Genomic DNA, 20,472 nt, shown 5'->3' on the forward strand with positions numbered 1-20,472 from the left:
GCCTAATAGCATACTGCCTTGATCTGAACTGAAAGACTTGAAGCTTTCACTGATTTCCATTGAATCCATTTGGTGAGCTGAGAAGCTGAGATCATCTATCTCAGCTCTCTATTTCCAAGGGATCATTTTCAACCCACTTACCTCATTGTCAGAAGCTCACTCGGCCCAATGGACGGGTGGTTCTCGACGGGAAAAAGTTTTGATCAGTGATGTGAAGCTGGGATGAGCATTATTACTTCAAAATCCACATTTAAGTTGTGTGGAAAATGTGTCTGCATTATGGTGGTGGCCAGTTGCTCAGTTCAGCTTGGTGGAAGGTTTTCTAAAACAGGCAGTTTTAGCATTTGCAAAAAACCTGATGCCAAAAGGAAGTTGAAATTTAGGGATTGGGTTTGGATTGTTCATTGCATCTCTCCAACATATCACTTGAGCTTCAAGGTACTTTGTTGGAAAAACTCTTAACTGTGCTATAAATCGTAACTGTAATGCTGACCGACAATGCAGAAAAGAAAATCTTTTTGTTAGTACTTAACGTTGCTCTAAGAACTTCAGGTTTAAATTTTTAGCTTTCTCACATCAGCCAGTGCATGAAAACTGTTAGCAGGCTGGTGGTAGATACCTGCTTTTTCATTGTACCCCATCCAATGACTCTCAGCCTTTCATAAACTTCCAGATGAAGATATTAATAAACTAATGAAATTCCTTTTTTTTTCTTGTTAAGCTCAATTTTTTTTCTTTACTCCTCCTTTCTCATTCTCATTATTTCATTTTTTTTTCCCAATTTCTCTTTAAAGTTTGTCAATGCAGTAGACTGCCCTGGTCATATATGCATTAAAGAGGCTGGTTGGTGGGAAAGGAGCAGGTTGAGACCAAAGAATCACAGGAGTCTGAAGTTGGAACCAGCTTGAAGAGTTGGCATAAACTGGAAGTGGAAATGAATAAATATAGCACTCGGGAGAAAGTAACTTGCACACTTTGATTTTGAAAGCTGTAAACTCAGAGTTTAATTCCTTTGGCTAGTATATTCCAAATGCTTTACAAGCTATTTGCACTTTGAGACCTATGGAATATACCAAACAACAGATTTCAATTAGATAAAATATTGCTACACTGTCGCAGCAATAAAGCTACACCTGGCCTCCAAATTCCATTTGGAATTTCCTAGCAGTTGCATGTAAGCTGAAGTTTTTGTTTAAATTAGAACGTCAAATTCTGAGAAGTTAGTACTCCAGTTTTAGAACTCTTTTTAATCTGATAAATCTACTTGTGACTAATCCAGAGAGGAGGAGGAATAGCCTGTTATCACGGGATTTACAAAATTGTGTTTCAGCGCACAAGGTCATTTCAACTCTAACTTATTAATTGACCTTCATTACCCTAGTGCCAAACTCCTTTTTTTTCCCCCATACCTTTCCCTTGCACACTATTTTTATTCAAGTGATTATTCAAAGCCCTTTTACACACCTCAATTGAGCCTGTCTCCAGTACACTTCCAAGCAGTACATTCCATACCCAAACCACTTTCCTATTCAAAAAGTATTTCCAAATGTCACACTTGCTTCTTTTGCAAGTAGCTTTAGTCTGCTGTCTTGTTCGTGTTCCTTTTATGAATGGAAACAGTTTCTGTCTATCTACTCTAACCTGCCATTTGTGATTTTAAAGCTGAAAAATGTGTTGCTGGAAAAGCGCAGTAGGTCAGGCAGCATCCAAGGAGCAGGAGAGTCAACGTTTCGGGCATAAGCCCTTCAGGAATGTGTAATTTGTGATTTTAAAGCCTCAAATAGACCTCCTCTTAACCACCACCTCTCCAAGAACAGTCTTAACTTCTCAATCTATCCTCTGAAGTTCCTCATCCCTGAAACCATTCTTTGTAACTGCTTCTGCTCTCTCTGCAATGAATTTGCATTCTTCATAAAATATATTGTCCAGAATTGTGCATAATTCTCTAACTGAGGTCCAGCAAGTGTCTTGTACAAGTTCAACAGCACCTCCTGGCTCTTGTACCTTATGCCCGGTGAGCTGAGGAGATTATCTACTTTATTTTTCAATGATCTGTGCAATATACACCCAGGTTCCATTGCTTGTGACTACACGCACACCCACCCCTGCAAAAATTATATGCCTTATGTTATGTTGTCTTCCGGTGTTCATCCTACCAAAATGCATCATCTCGCACTTCTCTGCTTTGGAACATTTTTGCCCACTCAACCAACTTGGCTGTCCTTTTGGAGTTCTCTACTGTACTGTTCACCGTTTACAATTCTTTCAAATTTTCTGTCATCTCTAAACTCTTGTAAGATTTAGATCCATTATATATCAGGAAAAGCAAGATCCCCCTAGGGAATTCCACTACAAACTTTCCTCCACCCCAAAACTATTATCATCATTACTGTTTGCTGTCACAGTTAATTTTATATCCATGTGCTATCACTGGTCTGTTGTGTGGCATTGAATTAAACACCTTCTGAAAGTCCATGTACTCCTCATTAACAGTGTTACCCTTGCCAAGCCTTTCTGTTGCCTCTTCAAATAAAATCTCCAAGTTAGTTAGACCTGAGTTCTCCTTTATAAATCAATGATGACTCTTCCTAATCAACCCACCTTTATCCATATAACTCATAATTCTATGCTGAATAATTGTTTCTAGAAGCTTCCCACTACTGACTTTAAACTGACTATTAGATCAGACAGGATAATTATTTACTTTGGTAATTTTCTCCGTTTCTCCCATTGCTGACTCTTACGCTCTCTTCAACATACTTACACGTTAAGAATGTCAGGTCTTTATCTCGTGTTGTACTCTGCAGGTTCATGTAGATGACACTTTTGCTTACAAAACAAAAATACCTAGATTGCAAAGCTAGTTATAAGCTGTAAAGATGTTGCAAACTGAGTGGTCTAGTTATGCCGCTATTATAACATGAGCCTTTAACGTATGGACTACAGAGTTCTGTGTGAACATTAAGAATAGTGAGAGAAACTGGTGGTGAGCTTTGCGTACGGATCCACAAGACTATAGACATTGGAGCAGAAGTAGGCCATTCTGCCCAACAATTGTGCTTCCCATTCAATGACATAAGGACTGATTTGGTAATCTTCAATTCCACTTTCCTGACTCTTCTGCCATTAACTCCAGCTCTTCATTTATATCCCTTCTCTATTACCATTACCAATTATTTTGTCTTTTGCCATGGGGACATATGTTTGACTTGCTCTTCATTCTCTTCTCTTTTTCAGCCAATGTCCCTGTGACCTTCCTAACAAAGTTAAAAGCTTTTCTAGTCCACTGCAGCTTATATAAGGAGTCATACTTGACTCAAAATGAACTGTTTCTCCTCAAATACTGCCTAATCTAAGTTTCTCCCGCACTTTGTTTTTAATTCATAATTCCAGCATCTGCAGTACTTTGCTGTTATGATTTTTATGATCTTACACATTCTTTTCAACTGTTTGTACCTTCTCACATACAGAAGACATTCTTGTAGCAAGTTAGTGCCCTTCACAAACTAAAAATTATTCATGCACATACAGTGAATGAGATGTATTATGCCTCAGGACTAGGAATCTACTGTTAAACTGGATTATACCAGAAGTACTAATCTCTCATTGATAAAATTAAATAATGTCAATGTTATCTAACTCTGGCTGAATTTTGAGTATGAAAAAATCTTCGAGGAGAAAGTGAGGACTGCAGATGCTGGAGATCAGAGCTGAAAATGTGTTGTTGGAAAAGCGCAGCAGGTCAGGCAGCATCCAAGGAGCAGGAGAATAAACGTTTCTGGCATGAGCCCTTCTTCGGGAATGAGGAGAGAGCTGCTTGGCACAAACATAAAAGGTAGGGAGGAGGGACTTGGGGGAGGGGCATTGGAAATGCAATAGGTGGAAGGAGGTCAAGGTGAGGGTGATAGGCCGGGGTGGGGGCGGAGAGGTCAGGAAGAAGATTGCAGGTGCTGAGTTTGAGGGATTTGACTGAGACAAGGTGGGGGAGGGGAAATGAGGAAACTGGAGAAATCTGAGTTCATCCCTTGTGGTTGGAGGGTTCCTAGACGGAAGATGAGGCGTTCTTCCTCCAACTGTCGTGTTGCTATGGTCTAACAATGGAGGAGTCCAAGGACCTGCATGTCCTTGGTGGAGTGGGAGGGGGAGTTGAAGTGTTGAGCCACAGGATGGTTGGGTTGGTTGGTTGGTCCGGTGTCCCAGAGGTGTTCTCTGAAACATTCCGCAAGTAGGCGGCCTGTCTCCCCAATATAGAGGAGGCCACATCGGGTGCAGCGGATGCAATATATGATGTGTGTGGAGGTGCAGGTGAATTTGTGGCGGATTTGGAAGGATCCCTTGGGGCCTTGGAGGGAAGTAAAGGGGGGAGGTGTGGGCGCAAGTTTTGCATTTCTTGCGGTTGCAGGGGACGGTACGTTTCAGAGACAACCTCTGGGACACCCAGACCAACCAACCCAACCACCCCATGGCTCAACACTTCAACTCCCCCTCCCACTCCACCCAGGACATGCAGGTCCTTAGACTCCTCCATCGCCAGACAATAGCAACACGATGGTTGGAGGAAGAACGCCTCATCTTCCGTCTAAGAACCCTCCAACCACAAGGGATGAACTCAGATTTCTCCAGTTTCCTCATTTCCCCTCCCCCCACCTTGTCTCAGTCAAATCCCTCGAACTCAGCACCGCCTTCCTAACCTGCAATCTTCTTCCTGACCTCTCCGCCCCCGCCCCCACCCCCACTCTGGCCTATCACCCTCACCTTAACCTCCTTCCACCTATCGCATTTCCAACGCCCCTCCCCCAAGTCCCTCCTCCCTACCTTTTATCTTAGCCTGCTTGGCACACTCTCCTCATTCCTGAAGAAGGGCTCATGCCCGAAACGTCGATTCTCCTGCTCCTTGGATGCTGCCTGACCTGCTGCGCTTTTCCAGCGACACATTTTCAGCTCTGAATTTTGAGTATTCCAAGAACGTAATATATGGAGAAGCAGGTCAAATAATATTGTAATTCAAATGTTTTAATTTCCACAAATTCATTTTAATCTATTTTGTGTCCAATCATTTAAAGATTCTTATTGGTTCTAATACAAATGAGTCCTGTTGCATTTTACATAAATCTGTACCTGTGATTAATAACAGATAGTAAACATGATACAGTTAAATTGGATGCAGAACTGACCAACCATTTGTTCTTGTTTGAAATCTTAAATATACAGATAATTTCAGTGTACTTTTTGGAAGCTAGGAGATTTCCTTCTTTCAGGCCTTGTGTATCAGTCAAGGATTTGACTTGTCTTTAGAATAGCTCTTCCAACACCTTCCCCTGTATGGTAAAACTTCAGTCCTACAAAACAGATGTAATTTTGTGGCAAAAGGACGGGGCCACTGCCATCTTAATACCGTATATACTTGTGTAAAAGTCGGCCCCTTATTTCTGGCAAAAAAACATTTTGTATTTTCCGTATATCCCGTGTAAAAGTCAACCCTACCATATCGCATTATAAACCTCTTACAAAGGCAACTGCATGTTCCCATTACCCCCATCAGTGAAATCACATTCATTCATTCATACTGGTAACTCTACTCGTCGCTCATTGATAACTGTATTGCGTCTCTCTTCATTCACTCATAATTCTACTTAGCTCACTTGGTTTACTACAGCACATTTTGATTCATTCATTCATTCAAACCGGTGCTAAGTCTATCGGTACTTATCGTACTTTGTTCACTGGACATTCCAAAAGCTAATATCGTTAAAAAAATAATCATTTTAATTGTGCCACTATATCTGAATAAGTGAGATATATTAGCTACATATATCTTTAATTTGTTGACAATTTCTTTAATGTTGCTGAAGTTTGTAATGTACAAGAGTAAATGGGAGGGAAATGGATGAATTTGGCAAAAAAGTTCAAGATGCTTACACACTCAGAATTTAATAAATATTTCATTTTAAGTGTGACATTATACCAGGCCATGATGATGTTGCACAGTGTCAATGAATCTTTGACGTTAAATTTTCATACCAGTATGTATAAATAAAATTTACTACCCGTAATTCATTCTTGTTTCTTTTGCTTTTATCCAGTAATTACCTTTACCATAATTCATTGTTTTTCTTCTTTACCCGGGATTAGTTGTGCGATCAAATCAACTTCCACCGATAATGCGGTATTTCAAACTGCAGCGTGAATTACATCCCCCTCAAAACTAGTGCCCGTGTATTAATCGACCCTATAAATTGAACCTTTAAAAATAATCTAAAAAAAATCTGACTTTTACACTAGTATATACAGTAATTATTCAACGCGTATACCTTTTAACATGTTTGAAATACTAGTGACTCTTTTGTGGCTGTGCTCATACTTGCTGAAAAGGAAATGGTTTGTTTGTTACCAAAGCATCTGGACTGAAATGTTTACTTGCTATCCTTTCTTTTGAAACTGGACCAGTCTCCTTTTGAGTTTTTGAAAATGCATGGTTTCGTTTCAGACTTTCAGGAGCTGCAATGTTTTTGCATGCGTCATTTAGCTATGTTCATAACAATTGGATGAAACCTTAGAAACCAGGAAGAAGAAGGGTTTATGCCCAAAACGTCGATTCTCCTGCTCCTTGGATGCTGCCTGACCTGCTGCGCTTTTCCAGCAACACATTTTTCAGCTCTAGTATTATGATGGTGGCAATTTAATAACTGACACTGTGACCTTTGAACTTGGGATGCATGTACTCAAAAGGCACTAAGTGAGAAATGATTACAAGTTTATTTAAAAATATTAAGTGAAGCTTGATAAGGCCATTGTAAAAAAGCAAGGTAGAATTAACCAGTCATCTATTTAAAACGCGCAATTTGTCCTAAAATGTTTTGGAACTGGTGTTTAAATACTTCAAGTCAGAAGGCAATACTGCAATCTTTAAAGAGTTTGAGTGAGACAGAGGGCTACCAACTTTTTATAATATGTGTTTTAGTCAGCTTCTGCATACTCAGCCTGTTACTTTATTGCTTATTTTCCTGCCAACTTAATTGCAAAATGGACTTTTAAAAATATAGTGCTGTTATGTTCTTACCATTCAGAAGTTGCAGTCAGGATACTTTTGCAAAGTTGACAAAGTTTTCACTTTTTTTCATGTTTTTGTTTATCCCTACTCCCAAACAGACTTATTGCTAGAAAAACATAGCTGAGCTCAAAGGAATAAGGAACCTAACAGTAACAGCTGCAGGCCATGCTTTTTTAATCTTTCACCTTTTTTTTAAATTGCATGCTTTTTAATCCTTATTTAATAACTTCTTAATTGGAATTCAATGAGGCAAATGATTCATTCACTTTTTTGCTGTGAGCTGTAAAATTTTCTTCCATAGCATAGTGAAAAGGCACTGACTCTTGAGAATTTGCATGAAAAAGAGTTGATTCTTTAAGTGAATCATGAATCCTGCTCAAAAATAGATTCTGCTCTCACTTTTTATTTTTTTGCGAATTATGAATTTGCAGATTATGCTAGTTAAATCTTCACATTTGAATGAAACTTCAAGCTAGCTAGAAAATCTTAGATTACATTAATTTTGTCTAACATAATCAACATACAAAAAAACTGGTTTTAACATACATTGTAGATATTTTTGGAAGATTTACAATTGCACAAGTCTAAATTGTGCTTGCAATATGCAAGTTTTGCATAAATAAAGTGGTGACTGTGAAATGTGATCGATCCTTCAACTGCAATTGTAAATTATCTTTAGTCTGTATCATTGGAATTATCCAATTTTACCCTCGTAATTGTATAAAATACTAGGATGTTTAACTGAAGGAGGATGAGTTGTGAAGCAAAATGTTTTTCTCAGTAGGTGCCTGCTGAGATGGCTATTCTGTGAGGGGATAACAATGTTTTTTGCAATTTCTTTTCATATTTTGGTTCATTCATGCAGCATTTGACCCTAAAACATTAGACAGGCAGTATGAGCACTATAGTTGCTTGAGGGCCTGTGGCTATGCTCCAGACAATCAGGATAGGAATCTACGGATCATTTTGGTTGTTGTCGGAGGTTCGGTGATAATTAAATCTGGAACATTCACAGATCGTATTGTCCACAGGATCCCAGGACAAGCTATTGAACCCATTTGCTTTGGTGCTAAACTGTTGAACCTTGAAGGAGGCTGAGAATATTGGCTTCTGCTGCTAGGCCTCATAGGACGATCAATACTACTCTTTAATTGGAGTAAAAAAAATAGGTAAATATGCTCTTTGAGCATGTCTAATATAGTTGGAACCACACCACCCCTGGAATTTCACTGGATTGTCCCTGTGTTGATACTGAGTTCTTAGAACAAAAGTATCTCAGTTTCAAAGATTTGTCCTAAATTATCCACTCTTCTTGGGACCAGTCTTGACATAGAAAAGAAACAATGACTGACTAGCTTTTGCTGATCTGAGTATTCCAAAGTACATTTGAAGTATTGTAACATTTTAAAGGTGAAAGCCAATTTTTTGTTGGATCTTTTTTAAGCAGTGGTGAGTCTCTATTTCATTGCTGACTAATGATCTTCATTGTGGTATATATTTGAATTCGGGTGTACGTATATAGAGAAGGGAATGGATTTGACTGTACTTTGATAATTCCCCCAAGTATTCTGCAGGTACATATTGTTCAGGATAAGCTGAAGTTTGTTCACATGAATGCGGTGGCAGCTCGCTGTTATTGTACATTAAACCTTAATCCAGCACAATTATCACATTTTACAGAACATCAAAAAATCCACAAAATAAGTGGTTCAACCCAAGGATATCAACAACCACTACGACCAACTTCCCCACCCTGCTTTTCCCAGTTAGGTTAAAACATGATTTTTGCAATTGCCACAAGTGTGTCTCTTTGGACTTTCAGTGATATATGTTGAATTCACAGTGTGGATTGGTTTTAGAATTGAGTCAATAAACTTATTTAGCCCATGAAACTCAATTGTTTCTTTTAACGAAGAGGACTATTTGAGAATGAAAAGCAAGACGACAGATGCTGGAATTTCCGATGCAGAAAATCCTGAAACACTCAACAGATCAGTAACTATCAGTGGGAAGAACAGATGTGTTGATGTTTACATGTCAATATTCCTCTGTCGTCTTTCATATCTATAATAATAAAGTCAATTTATCTTCTCTGAACATTCTTACAGTCAATAAGACAGCAGTAATCAGATGTGAAAACCAAGGTTACCCAGAAGAACATGCATCTGCATCGTATATTGGCAATATGTAAATGATGGACTGGGGTTGAGGCTGGTATAGGAGGTTTTAAGTTAGAGTTGTTGACATACTAGAACTTAAACCCGCTCTGTTTTTTTAAAATCCGATTTGTATGCATAAATCAGAGATACTAATGGTTGTTCACTAGTATACACCCTACAAATGTACGGTACGAACATGGTAATACCAGTAGACCATTGGGTTCAAGCTTGACACAACATCTGAATATTTAATTTGGGTAATCACCTCTGTAAACACCTCTGTAAATTATCTGTTTGCACTATGATCTGTGCAGGTGAATGTAAAAGCTGCTGTGATACCAGCAAACAATCATGGGAGTCCTCCCAATGTCCTACCTACCATTTATGTCAGAATCCTCATCACCAAAGATATTGATTAACTCAAAATTTGGGAGAAGATTTGTGTCTGCAACACAAATTCCCAACTCAGCGAACAGAACCACAACAACATATTGATTAACTGTTTAAAGGACTTTGCTGAGCAGAAACCTCCTGTTCGTTTTCAACGATGATGGCAATTCAGAAATAATTAATTGGCTTGTTAACACTTGAGGGCTTCCTTAAGTGTGGGGTGGAACATGTAATAGCTGAGTCATTGCCAGCTTTATCATTTATCTATAGGGATGTGGAAAACACTTGCAAGTTGACATTTATGACCTATCTCTGGTTACTCAGAGGTCTTTAAGTGAATCCTACATTAGTCTTTGCAAGGTTACTCCCTAAAGAACTTTAACAAACCAGGTATTCTACAGTTTGTTTTTCTGGTGAATGCTTATAAGACACATGGGGAGAAACAAATCTGAATATGACGCGAGACATCTGTTTCTATATTTGCCATGCGTAAACTATTATTTGATCATTTGAATTGAGGATACTGCCTGCAATCTTGAGATGCCTAAAACATGAGAACTTAATGTCTTTGGTGTGTAGCTTTTTAACACAGAGGCACACAGCACACAGGCTTCAGATGTGCATATCTACATGGCCAGTTTGTGGATCTCGCATAAGTACTTGTAGCAGTTTACAGTCAATGAAATACTTTTGAAATAGGGTCTCTGAAATGCAGAAAATGTGGTGACCAATCTGCACACAGCAAGCTAACTCAAACATGACTGTGACGAGGTCCATGCAATCTGATTTCTTTTTAATAATGCTGATTAAGGGCCAGGACAGTAGGGAGAAGACCACTGCTGCTCTTCTCCACAGTGCTGTGGGATCTTGCACATTCAAGTACACAGATGGGACCTTGGTTTAAAGTTTTATCTGTATTACACATTTTTTGATAATACAGCATTTGTAAGTACTGCACTACAGCGTCCATTCTGGATGTGACTTGATGATGGAGCCTTGTGACTAAAGGGCTACGTGCTACCAACTAAAGCATGGCAGACTATTATGGACCAAAAATTGGATGCTTTAATGTTCATACTTTAAATTCCTGAAACCTGTTTGTCAATTCTAATGAAAATTCTGCATTAAGAACACCAACACAACGTCTGTGCTCAGTTTCAACTTGGCTAACAGGTTCAGACCATTTCAATGTGTTTGCATCAAACATATTCAATGAAGGTGAATGAAGGCACATGTAGGTTCTTGATTGTAATAATTTTGTAGACTGTCTTTCAAATAAAGCAGCATTTTTATCTGTCCTTTTTATGACTTAATACTTTATTATTTGATTTGAGAATAGAAGGTTGTTGTGTTGTCAAGGCATGTAATGTAAAATTTCTTAATCAGTGAGCAAGAAAACAGAGGGATTTCTTTTTTTTTCCTTTTCTATTGTGTAAATTATATATTGTAATTGAATAGTGATGCTGTCAAATTTTCATTAAATTGTATTCCCAGATTTCTATTTCTGTTGTAACAAAAAGCAAATCAAATTGTCTCCAAGTTTTGTCATTTATTTCACTTCTGTCTCCCATACCTCCTTTCATTCTATATGATCTGTCTTTGAAAATGTTTCAAACAATTTGAATTCCAAATCATTTTAATCTTATATTTTTGGACACTTGATATTCATTTTCCAAGTTGTCCAACTGTATAGTTGGTTTTAGTTCATTCCAATTACTTGGAAGTAAATCATTTTCAATGTTTTGCCCAAGTGTATTTTTCAAGTATGGAATTAGAGCTGACATTCATTAACCCTGGACTCATGCATAGACTCTTATGAAATGTGACAGTTTTATTTTTATTCACTCGTTGCATGCGCTTTCACTGTCTGGGTCAGCATTTATTGCCCATCCCTAATTGCCCTTCAGCAGGTGACTGTGAGCTGCCTACTTGAACCACAGCAGTCCACATAGATATAAAATTGGCTAAAGTGCAGAAAGCAGAGTAGCAACGAATGTCATTTTTTTCAGGACTGGAGGGAGGGATATCTAAGCAGGGACATGCATACCTTGGGAGCTACATGGCAAAGGTTCGTTCGAATCATTCATGCAATGAGAAGGTTTCTTAATTTACCTGTAATCTCTTGAGTTTAGAAAGTTCACAGGTGATCTCATTGAACTATAACCTTCTGAAGGGCTTGACAGAAAAAGACAGGTTGTTTCCATTGGTTAGAGAATCTAGAAGACAGGAAACCGTCTCAGGATAAGCAATCAATTGTTTCTAACTGAGATGAAAAATTTTGTAACTCATGACTTGTGAATCATTGGAATTCTGGACGTCAGAGGGTTACTCATACTCCTTTGAACAGATTTAATGCTGAGACGTGTATACAGGAAATGCCGTTGAAGCATAACTTCTGCTGTGATCATATTGAATAGCAGAGCAGGCTCAAGATGCAATCTGGTTTATCCATGTTATGTTATTATGCAATATGTTTTCCCAGAGATCAGAAAAATGCTTTTGTCTTAATTACTTAGAATGCTGGGCATAATTGCCAAGTTTCAGTTAGGCACAAAATTCAAAAATTCAATAAACAATGAGGAGGATAGTAACACTTAAGGTAAACAGACTCATGAAATAGGAAGAAGAATGACAGATGAAATTTAACTCTCCCATACAGTGAGAACTTTTTGTCTGAAGAATGAATCAGAGACAATTATGAACAAAAATATAAAATTTTAAAGATATAGAGACACTTGAGTTTGTAGTAATCTTTAATGGAGTATTTGGTTTACCAGGTCTGGTTGATAAGAGTTTTGCTTGACAATGTTTGAGGATAGGAGAAAGTGAGGTCTGCAGATGCTGGAGATCAGAGCTGGAAATGTGTTGCTGGAAAAGCCCAGCAGGTCAGGCAGCATCCAGGGAACAGGAGAATCGACGTTTCGGGCATAAGCCCTTCTTCAGGAATGAGGAAAGTTTGTCCAGCAGGCTAAGATAAAAGGTAGGGAGGAGGGACTTGGGGGAGGGGTGTCGGAAATGTGATAGGTGGAAAGAGGTCAAGGTGAGGGTGATAGGTCAGACTGGGGTGGGGGCGGAGAGGTCGGGAAGAAGATCGCAGGTTAGGAAGGCGGTGCTGAATTCGATGGATTTGACTGAGACAGGGTGGGGGGAGAGGAAATGAGGAAACTGGTGAAATCCGAGGACAGGGTGGGGGGAGGGGAAATGAGGAAACTGGTGAAATCCGAGAGACAGGGTGGGTTTGAGGATAGGCCAAGTTTCTTGTAAGCAGACTTGAAGAGATAGAGAATGGCTTGCAAACTTGGTACAGAGTGTGCAATGGCAGTGCAGTTATCCCCAAACTGCAGATCATGTGCATCTTTAGTTTTGGCAAGCAGATATCTAAAGTTAGAGTTTTCCAGCTAGGCAACATTTAATACTTACAGCTAAAGGCAATTTATATTTGGGGTGAATAGCCAATGATAGCTTCTTCCTGTTTACAATATACCTATCTCTCAGCTTTGTTTCATACCGGTCTAGATTTCGAAGGCATCTGTTTCAGATCCAGTAATGCCATTTATGAATTTACAGGATTATGATGATGATGATTCTTATATCTAAATCTTTGCAGCAAATTTTACACGGCCTTGCCCTATCTTGTCTTCCATACCCCCAAATCCACCAACGCCAATTTGATGTCATTTGCAAATTAAGCAATTATATTTTTGATTCTAGAGTTGAAATCTTTGTGTAAATTGTGAACAGCGATGATCCTAAAACTGATTCCTTTATTCCCACTGTTACTGTCTGAAAACCAACTAACAATCTATTCTGCCATTTGTTCCCTGAATCCATATTATATGACCATACTTATTATTGGGCATCTTATCAAAGGCCTTCAGACAAAAAAAAAATCTCTTGCATTATCATTGTACTTCATCTTTTGCCTCCCTAAAAAATTTGGTTAAGTTAGTCAGGCAAGAATTTCCCCTTTGGAAGCCAAGCTGGCTATTTATTATTTTATTTTTATTTTCTATGTGTTCATCCACTCGCTTTTGTGGGAATTCCATTTTTTTTTCTATCACTGATTTTAAGCATTATTGGGCATATTCTGTCTCCCTTCTTAAATATGCTGTCTGCCAGACCTTTGTTACTACCCCTTTTTCTAACATTTTTAAATAATCACTTAGAAAATGCATCAAGATATGTTGCCAATCACAATATATTAAAACTAAGGTAATAGGACATATACTGTAACTGTGGTGCCATATTAATATTGTCAGCACTAGAGAAACGTGCTGTAATTTGCAAAGTTGCACCCGATTTCATTGATAACTAGGGTGGCTTTTACAAAAAGTGCTTTTCTGGAAGTTATTTCTAAATACCACAGTTAATGTACAGTTAAGGAAAAGCAAAAGGGCTTTGTTCCAAGCTGTGTTACGTTCTTGTCATAGCATTCATTTTAATTATAAATGTTTCCATTAAATGTCAAATACGTCTGTTTGGCAGTGAATGAAACCACACGTGCTTTCCTTGAAAAAGACAGAAATTTGGAGCAATACCATTTATAAAATGTATTTATTTAATGCCAATTCCAGGTTGTCTCAAAGCACTGAACACCGGAAGTGTTACCCCGAAGACTTAAACCAGACTGCAGAAGTAGTATTCCAAAGATTTATAGCTGTTGTCAGTAATAGAAACCAAACAGAACATTTCATTATGTTGGCGTGATTCTAATTTTATTTATATTCTTTAAAAAATAATAATGAACCTTAGTTTGTAGTTGTATATGAGTAAGTAAACTAGTGGATGATGTTGGAATTTTCTTTTGTTGTTCTGACGTGACAGGGATTTTATTTTGCAATTTTTCACTTAATTGCTGGCAGCAGGTTTTAATCTTGTACACCATTTTCAGAAATATAGTTTGCAGAAATGGAAGTTGTGTATTGTTTTAGGGAGTTGAGCTGTCCTCCCTTTCTGAAATATTTCTGTGCTTCCATCACTTACCAACTTGGCCCTGTTGAATTTTAGGTAGGCAAAGACATTTTCATGATACAAGTGTATTTGTTTACACTTCAGGGGTCCAAGGCTAGACTCCTGGTGAGTCCTACAATCTGCCTTTCAGCAAGTGTGAACTAATGCCTTCATTTCAATTATACAAATGTATAATTTTGCTGCAAAGGCACCTGCATGCAAGTCTTGTGCATAATCGTGCCTATATTTTTCTGTGTTTAAAAGGAATATTAACCAAAAATAACTGCAGATCTCTTTTTTTTTCCAGGAAATGTCCTTAGTTGCTCCAGAATCTCCTTGGGAGCAAGCAAGAAGAGTATTCCAAACATATGATCCTGAAGGTAAAAGTGTTTAACCTTTAAAATTTCTTGTTAATGTCTGTTAAGTACAATTCAAAGTTCGATATATTTTTCCACTCAAAAATCATACTTAATACAGTTTGTAAGCCCAGACGTAGCAATAGTCGTTTCAGGTTTAATTTGAGAAAATTAAAGTACAAATTTAAAGCCTAAATAAAAAGTGTGTGGCTGGATCTGTAGGTTTTTTTTACAACAAATCTGTTAATCCTTTTCTGAAGTTCTTTGGCCTATTTATGATAATTGCAAATTGATTTTGAAAGTTGTATAGTTAAATATAACAAGTGCATTGTCAGTTTAAGAGAAGTTGACAATATATGGTAGTGACAGATGTGATATGGTGGCGAATCAAAAGTCTATAGTGGCAATGTATTTACTATGTTCTGGCTCTCAAGTGTACTTGAGTTAGCCATGCACAGAAAGTAGCAAATGCTTTTGAATGCTGAAGTACTTAAACTTTACTGTGGTATATCTTAGTAAGATTTGGCTCTTTTCCCTCTTTCCTTCTTGTCAAGTGTATAGTTATACTTTTAACAATGCCATTACCTAAGTTTCTGTAACATGATCTATTCAATGATCCAAGCAGTTAATTTTTTGAAGTTTTATTAATGTTTTTGAGTTTATTCCGTCATGCTCAGTCTATATTTTGCAGCTTGTATTTTTGTGTTTTAAATGATACAATTATTCTTAGCTCCTTATTTTGAGAATGATTCTTAATATTTTGTATTTCTGAGAGATTACAGGATAGTGAACAGATACTCTTTAAATTGCTTTTGTTACTAAATGCCCTGTATTACTTTGGACTATTGCATCTTTAAAATTAAGAGAGTTGAGATAGTGCTTTCAGAAGGTCATCTAATGGGACTAATGTGGTCAGATGGTCCAACTGCAACACGAGAATTGATGGTAAAATTTCATGGGATATGTTGAAATAGCAATTTGCAAAAATGTTTGCCTGAACCGTGTGAACAGAAGTAACAACAATAGGAAGTAAATTTGGAAATGTATCTTCTTTTAAGGAACTAGAATATGGGACAGTGTTTTCAAACTGTATTTGTGTAGGTAATAAAGTGTTCTTTCCTGGATGTCCATCAAATTGCAGGAACTAGTCTTGCTTTCTCTTCCTGAAGATTCCATGCAGATATATAATGTACCTGATTTTAAATGTCCCTCATTGATTGTAGACAATGATTTGGTTTAAGCAATAACTCCCATTTCAAATGAATTTCGTATACACAATATGACAAATTACGCATTATGTTGTGGTTTGAATACGATCACGAATTATCACTCTTCTTTCTTTGGTTATTTCCAGCATCCTGTTTTTTTTTAAAAAGCAGACCAGGTGCCTATTGTATTTGAAACACACTTCATCTATACATTGGTTCCATGCTTTATGACAAATTCTGTTCAAAATCCAAAGATTTGTTTACAAACCTCTTAAGTACTTTGTTATTGCCTACTTATCTTTAAGCCAGTATATGCTCCTTGCACTTCACCTCTGACTTCCTGGACATAAGTTCTCAGTTTGTTTTTGCAATATTCGGGCCTGCAGCTGTTCCAGACCTATGGTCTGAGACTCTTGACTACTTCTACTTTGCATCTCTTGTTTTATGTACACCTGGCCTTTTAAGAGAGTTCACGTTTAAAGACTACTGTGTGTGTATAGCATTGCAACTCTGCCTGGCAGTTTGTCTTGTCTTGGACTGCAAGCTCCTCTCTCTCACACAAATCAATTGGTTTGCTGTAATAAAAACAGAAATTGTTGGAACAGTTTAGCAGATCTGGCAGCATCTGTGGAGAGAAATCGGTTAACATTTCGGACCTAGTGACCCTTCCTCAGAACTCAGGTTTGCTGTAATATTTGCCTCTCAATATGCAATATATTCTTTGTATTTTAAATGAACTCACGAAGTTAATCTATTCCTGCTGTGCAGTTGATTATTAGAACATTATCATTAACCTGACATGGTGAACTGTGGTGTACATTTTGTGGTGATGTACTTGAACACTTAGTCATGTGACAGGTAAAGACATGGTCAACACACTTGGATTTTACAGAAGTGCATGAGGTAAACTTCTGTCTTTATTGATTACTGTCTTGAAGAGTGTTGACAGCACAGCTTGCTGGTAATTGGACAAGTCCCAGCAAGAAGCCAGTTTAACACACCAGAGAAAGGCAAATGATCAGGGTTTGTGCCAGATCAATAGTAAGCAAGGGAAAGTCAAGGACATATTGCCCGGATGTTCAAAGATTTCTCTAGTATAAATTGGGACACAGCAACCTCAAACAAAATTCAAAATATTTAAACAGCATTGATTTCTAGATTTTGGTGTATTTGATGCAGAAAAGTAAGCCTTTAAAATTTGTCAGTTTGGAGCAAATGCCTACACAGACTTGACACATTAGGATTAACAGTCAAGGAGCCAAAAGTATCAAGTTAGAAGACAATTTAATCAGATTAATCATCACTAATCATCAATTGAAATTCATGACAATTAGCAGAGTCCATAGATTATTTCTTGAACAGATGCAGAAAAAAGAGCTTGTCGTGATCTTCCAGATGAGCTGGCATACAGAATCATCGAGTTGGTGATTGCATCCATCTCCTGGAAGCTATCTTGGATCTTTCTGGAAACAAACCAAAGACTTACATTATTGGAAAGTTGCTTGAACGGTGCAGATAAGAGTGAAGCGTTACTTGCAGAACTCAAAGCTTGTACAAGCTTAAGCATTGATATATCATTAAACAGTCTGAAAAAGCAAGAGGTGGGAGGTCTGGCCTTCTGTATGTACCAAGGAAGCCCAGCTTTTAATCAATTTTGCAAAGTATGTGGCAGAAAAGGTCTTTGGCAGAGGCAAAGGCTTTTGCAAGTACAAAAACTGTGCATCGACCTAAACAGAGAGAGTAAAATACAAGAGTACAAGCTACAATTAAGACCATCTGGTTTCCTGTCAGAAGCATAAAGTGATTGAAAAATCAGAGTCTGGCGCTGTCTCATGGAAAATGTCAGAGTGAAATGTGTTTGCCGTTGTGTACCCAACAGTCATTGTTTCATTTGAAATGTTTGTAGAAATTGTTCAGTTAATTTATTATTAGCTAAGATTGACACAGTGGCAAGTGCCAATATATTTTCGTATTACCACTGCCAACTTCTTAAAAGAAAATGCACTCACTGATGTGGAAAGCCATGACAATGTCTACAAATGTAAATCTTGTAACATGCAACCTGTTCAGGATCATTAAGTACAGTCAGTATTCTGAATGTTGCAGTTGTCTTGTTCATAGACCCTACTGGGCCAGCAAATGCAGGTCGACAACGTTCTGTTGATCTCTCACGAGCTGCAATCCATGAGATTAGTCAAACATGAGAGACAACTACAGCAGACTATTCAAGAAACATTTGCAGTATTGAACAGGAAAGAAGAATGGAATAATTCACGTTTTCTCCTGAACTAGTGAAGTTAACATTTACATTCTCTGCTATGGAGAGAAAAGTGAAAGTTTGAGAAAAAAGATGGAACAGCTAGCTCAGAATAAATTTGAGAATATCTCCTTTAGGGAAATCTTTAAGTTTTTAAGGAAATCTCTGTTTAGTTCTCAAAGGTGAATGACGAGCTGAAAGAGAGAAGGGATGAACGATGAACTATAGCTTTGTATAATCAATCTAGCAAAAACATTGCTGGTTTACAGGAAGATCTGGAGCAATTTCTCATGTAAAACTTGGCAGGCACAAGCTAAAAGCTGGAACAAATGGTAGGCTTGCAAAAACAGGTGGCGATGCACAGTGCACCCAACATGGAGCTGTAAATCACTCAAGTGACGGCTTTTTTTTTCAGAATGAAATGCCAGCAATGATGCTTTAGAGAAGAAACAGCAAACATCCAAGCTGCGGAAGCTGTGGAAATTTTTCTTTTGAAGGATGGTCTAATTCAATTTCACACAGCTACAAATGCATCAAACTATATTGGCCTTTTTTGGTATGAGCTAGTCATCTCCCAAATAGTTTTCATTCTGTGAAAAGTAACTCCTCTCCTGACTCCCTAATATTCATGATGTTGTTCAGGCAGGAGTTTTTGTTTCAGAATGAAATGCCAACAATGATGCTTTAGTGAAAGAACTTGGGCAGGACATAGAAGAATGCACAGACCATAAGAAATAGGAACAGGAGTAAGCTGTTGGACCTCTCTAGCCAGCTCTGCCATTCAATAGGGTCATAGCTGATTCGACATTCCTCTCATCCACTTTCCTATGTTTTTCCCATAGTCCTAGATTCCCCTTCTGATCAAGAATCTATCTGCCTCAATCTTAAATATACGGAAGGACTCTGCCCCCACAGTTCTGAGGCAAGGAGTTCCAAAGACACTCGACCCTCAATAAATTTTTCCTCATCTCAGTCTTAAATTGGTGCCCCTTTATTCTGAGACTATGCCCTCTTGTCCTAGTCTCTCCTAATGAAGGGAACATCCTCTCAGCTTTTAACAAGTCTTTTAAGAATCCTGTTATTTCAGTGAGATCACCTCTCATTCTTCTAACCTCCTGTGACTAGAGTCCCAACCTGTTCAACCTGTGCTCGTAAGGTGATCCCTCTATACTAGGAATCATCCTAGTGAACCTTCCTTGAACTGCCTCAAGTGAAATGATATTTTTCCTTAAATAAAAGGATCAAAACTGCTCACATTACTCCAGATATGGTCTCACGAGCACTTTGTCCAGTTGCAGTAAGACTTTCCTACTCGGAGATTCCAACCCCTTAAGAGAAGGGCTAACATTTCAATAGTTTTCCTGATTAACACCTGTACCAGTGCGCTAGCTTTCTGTGTTCTGTATTAATAGAATGTTTGAAGTATTTTCACTGTTAAAAAGTAATGTGTTTATCTCCTTCTGTCATTTTCTTCCCCATAAGTATCTCCTCAGATTCATTTACCAACATGCCTTTGTTCATTTTGAACCGTCTTCCTTTTTTTTCCTGTTTAAAGAAGCTCTTTTTATCAGTATTCCTCACTCATTTGTCCTTGAAGTTTCTTTTCTCTCCCTTTACTATCTTTTTAATGCTTATTTGTTGGTTTCTGAATTTATCCCTGTCTTTAGGGTTATCATTGACTTTAGCCTCCTTGATGCTTTTTTCTTTCTACTTACATTGTTCTTAACTTCCTTGACTAGTCGTGGTTAGTTTATCCCTCTCTTAGAATCTTTCAACCTTACAGGGATGTATTTTTGTTGAGAGTCATTAATTATTTAAATGTCTGCTATTGTTTCCTTACTGTCTTTCCTGCTAATCTGCCCTGTCCACTTCAGTTAACTTTATCCAAATTTCTTTGTAATTCCTTTTAAGTTAAATAGTTGTTTCCAGCTCAAGTTTCTCATTCTCAAACTGAATAGTAAATTCTATCATCGGGAATCTTCCGAGGGGAGCTTTTATTTAGAGGTCATTTATTAAATCAATCCATGGTAGCCTGCCCCCGGTTGGCTCCATGATCTATTGTTCAAGGAAAAAACCCCAAATACATTCTATGAATTTGTTG

General features: G+C 37.9%; 1 protein-coding gene across 2 annotated transcripts in view; it reads left to right on the top strand.

The window, feature by feature from the left end:
- Nucleotides 1-20,472, top strand: part of mindy3 (MINDY lysine 48 deubiquitinase 3) — a 134,788-nt gene that overhangs the window by 64,077 nt on the left and 50,239 nt on the right. For both annotated transcript variants that reach the window (XM_043690320.2, XM_043690319.2), the window contains exon 11: nt 14,858-14,930. In XM_043690320.2, the coding sequence (XP_043546255.1) occupies nt 14,858-14,930 (73 nt within the window). The remainder of the gene's footprint in view (nt 1-14,857; nt 14,931-20,472) is intronic.

The sequence above is a fragment of the Chiloscyllium plagiosum genome, unplaced genomic scaffold (genome assembly GCF_037043375.1).
Source record: "Chiloscyllium plagiosum isolate Xiang-an unplaced genomic scaffold, Cpla_swu_hap1 HiC_scaffold_5, whole genome shotgun sequence".
Taxonomy (NCBI): Eukaryota; Metazoa; Chordata; class Chondrichthyes; order Orectolobiformes; family Hemiscylliidae; genus Chiloscyllium; species Chiloscyllium plagiosum.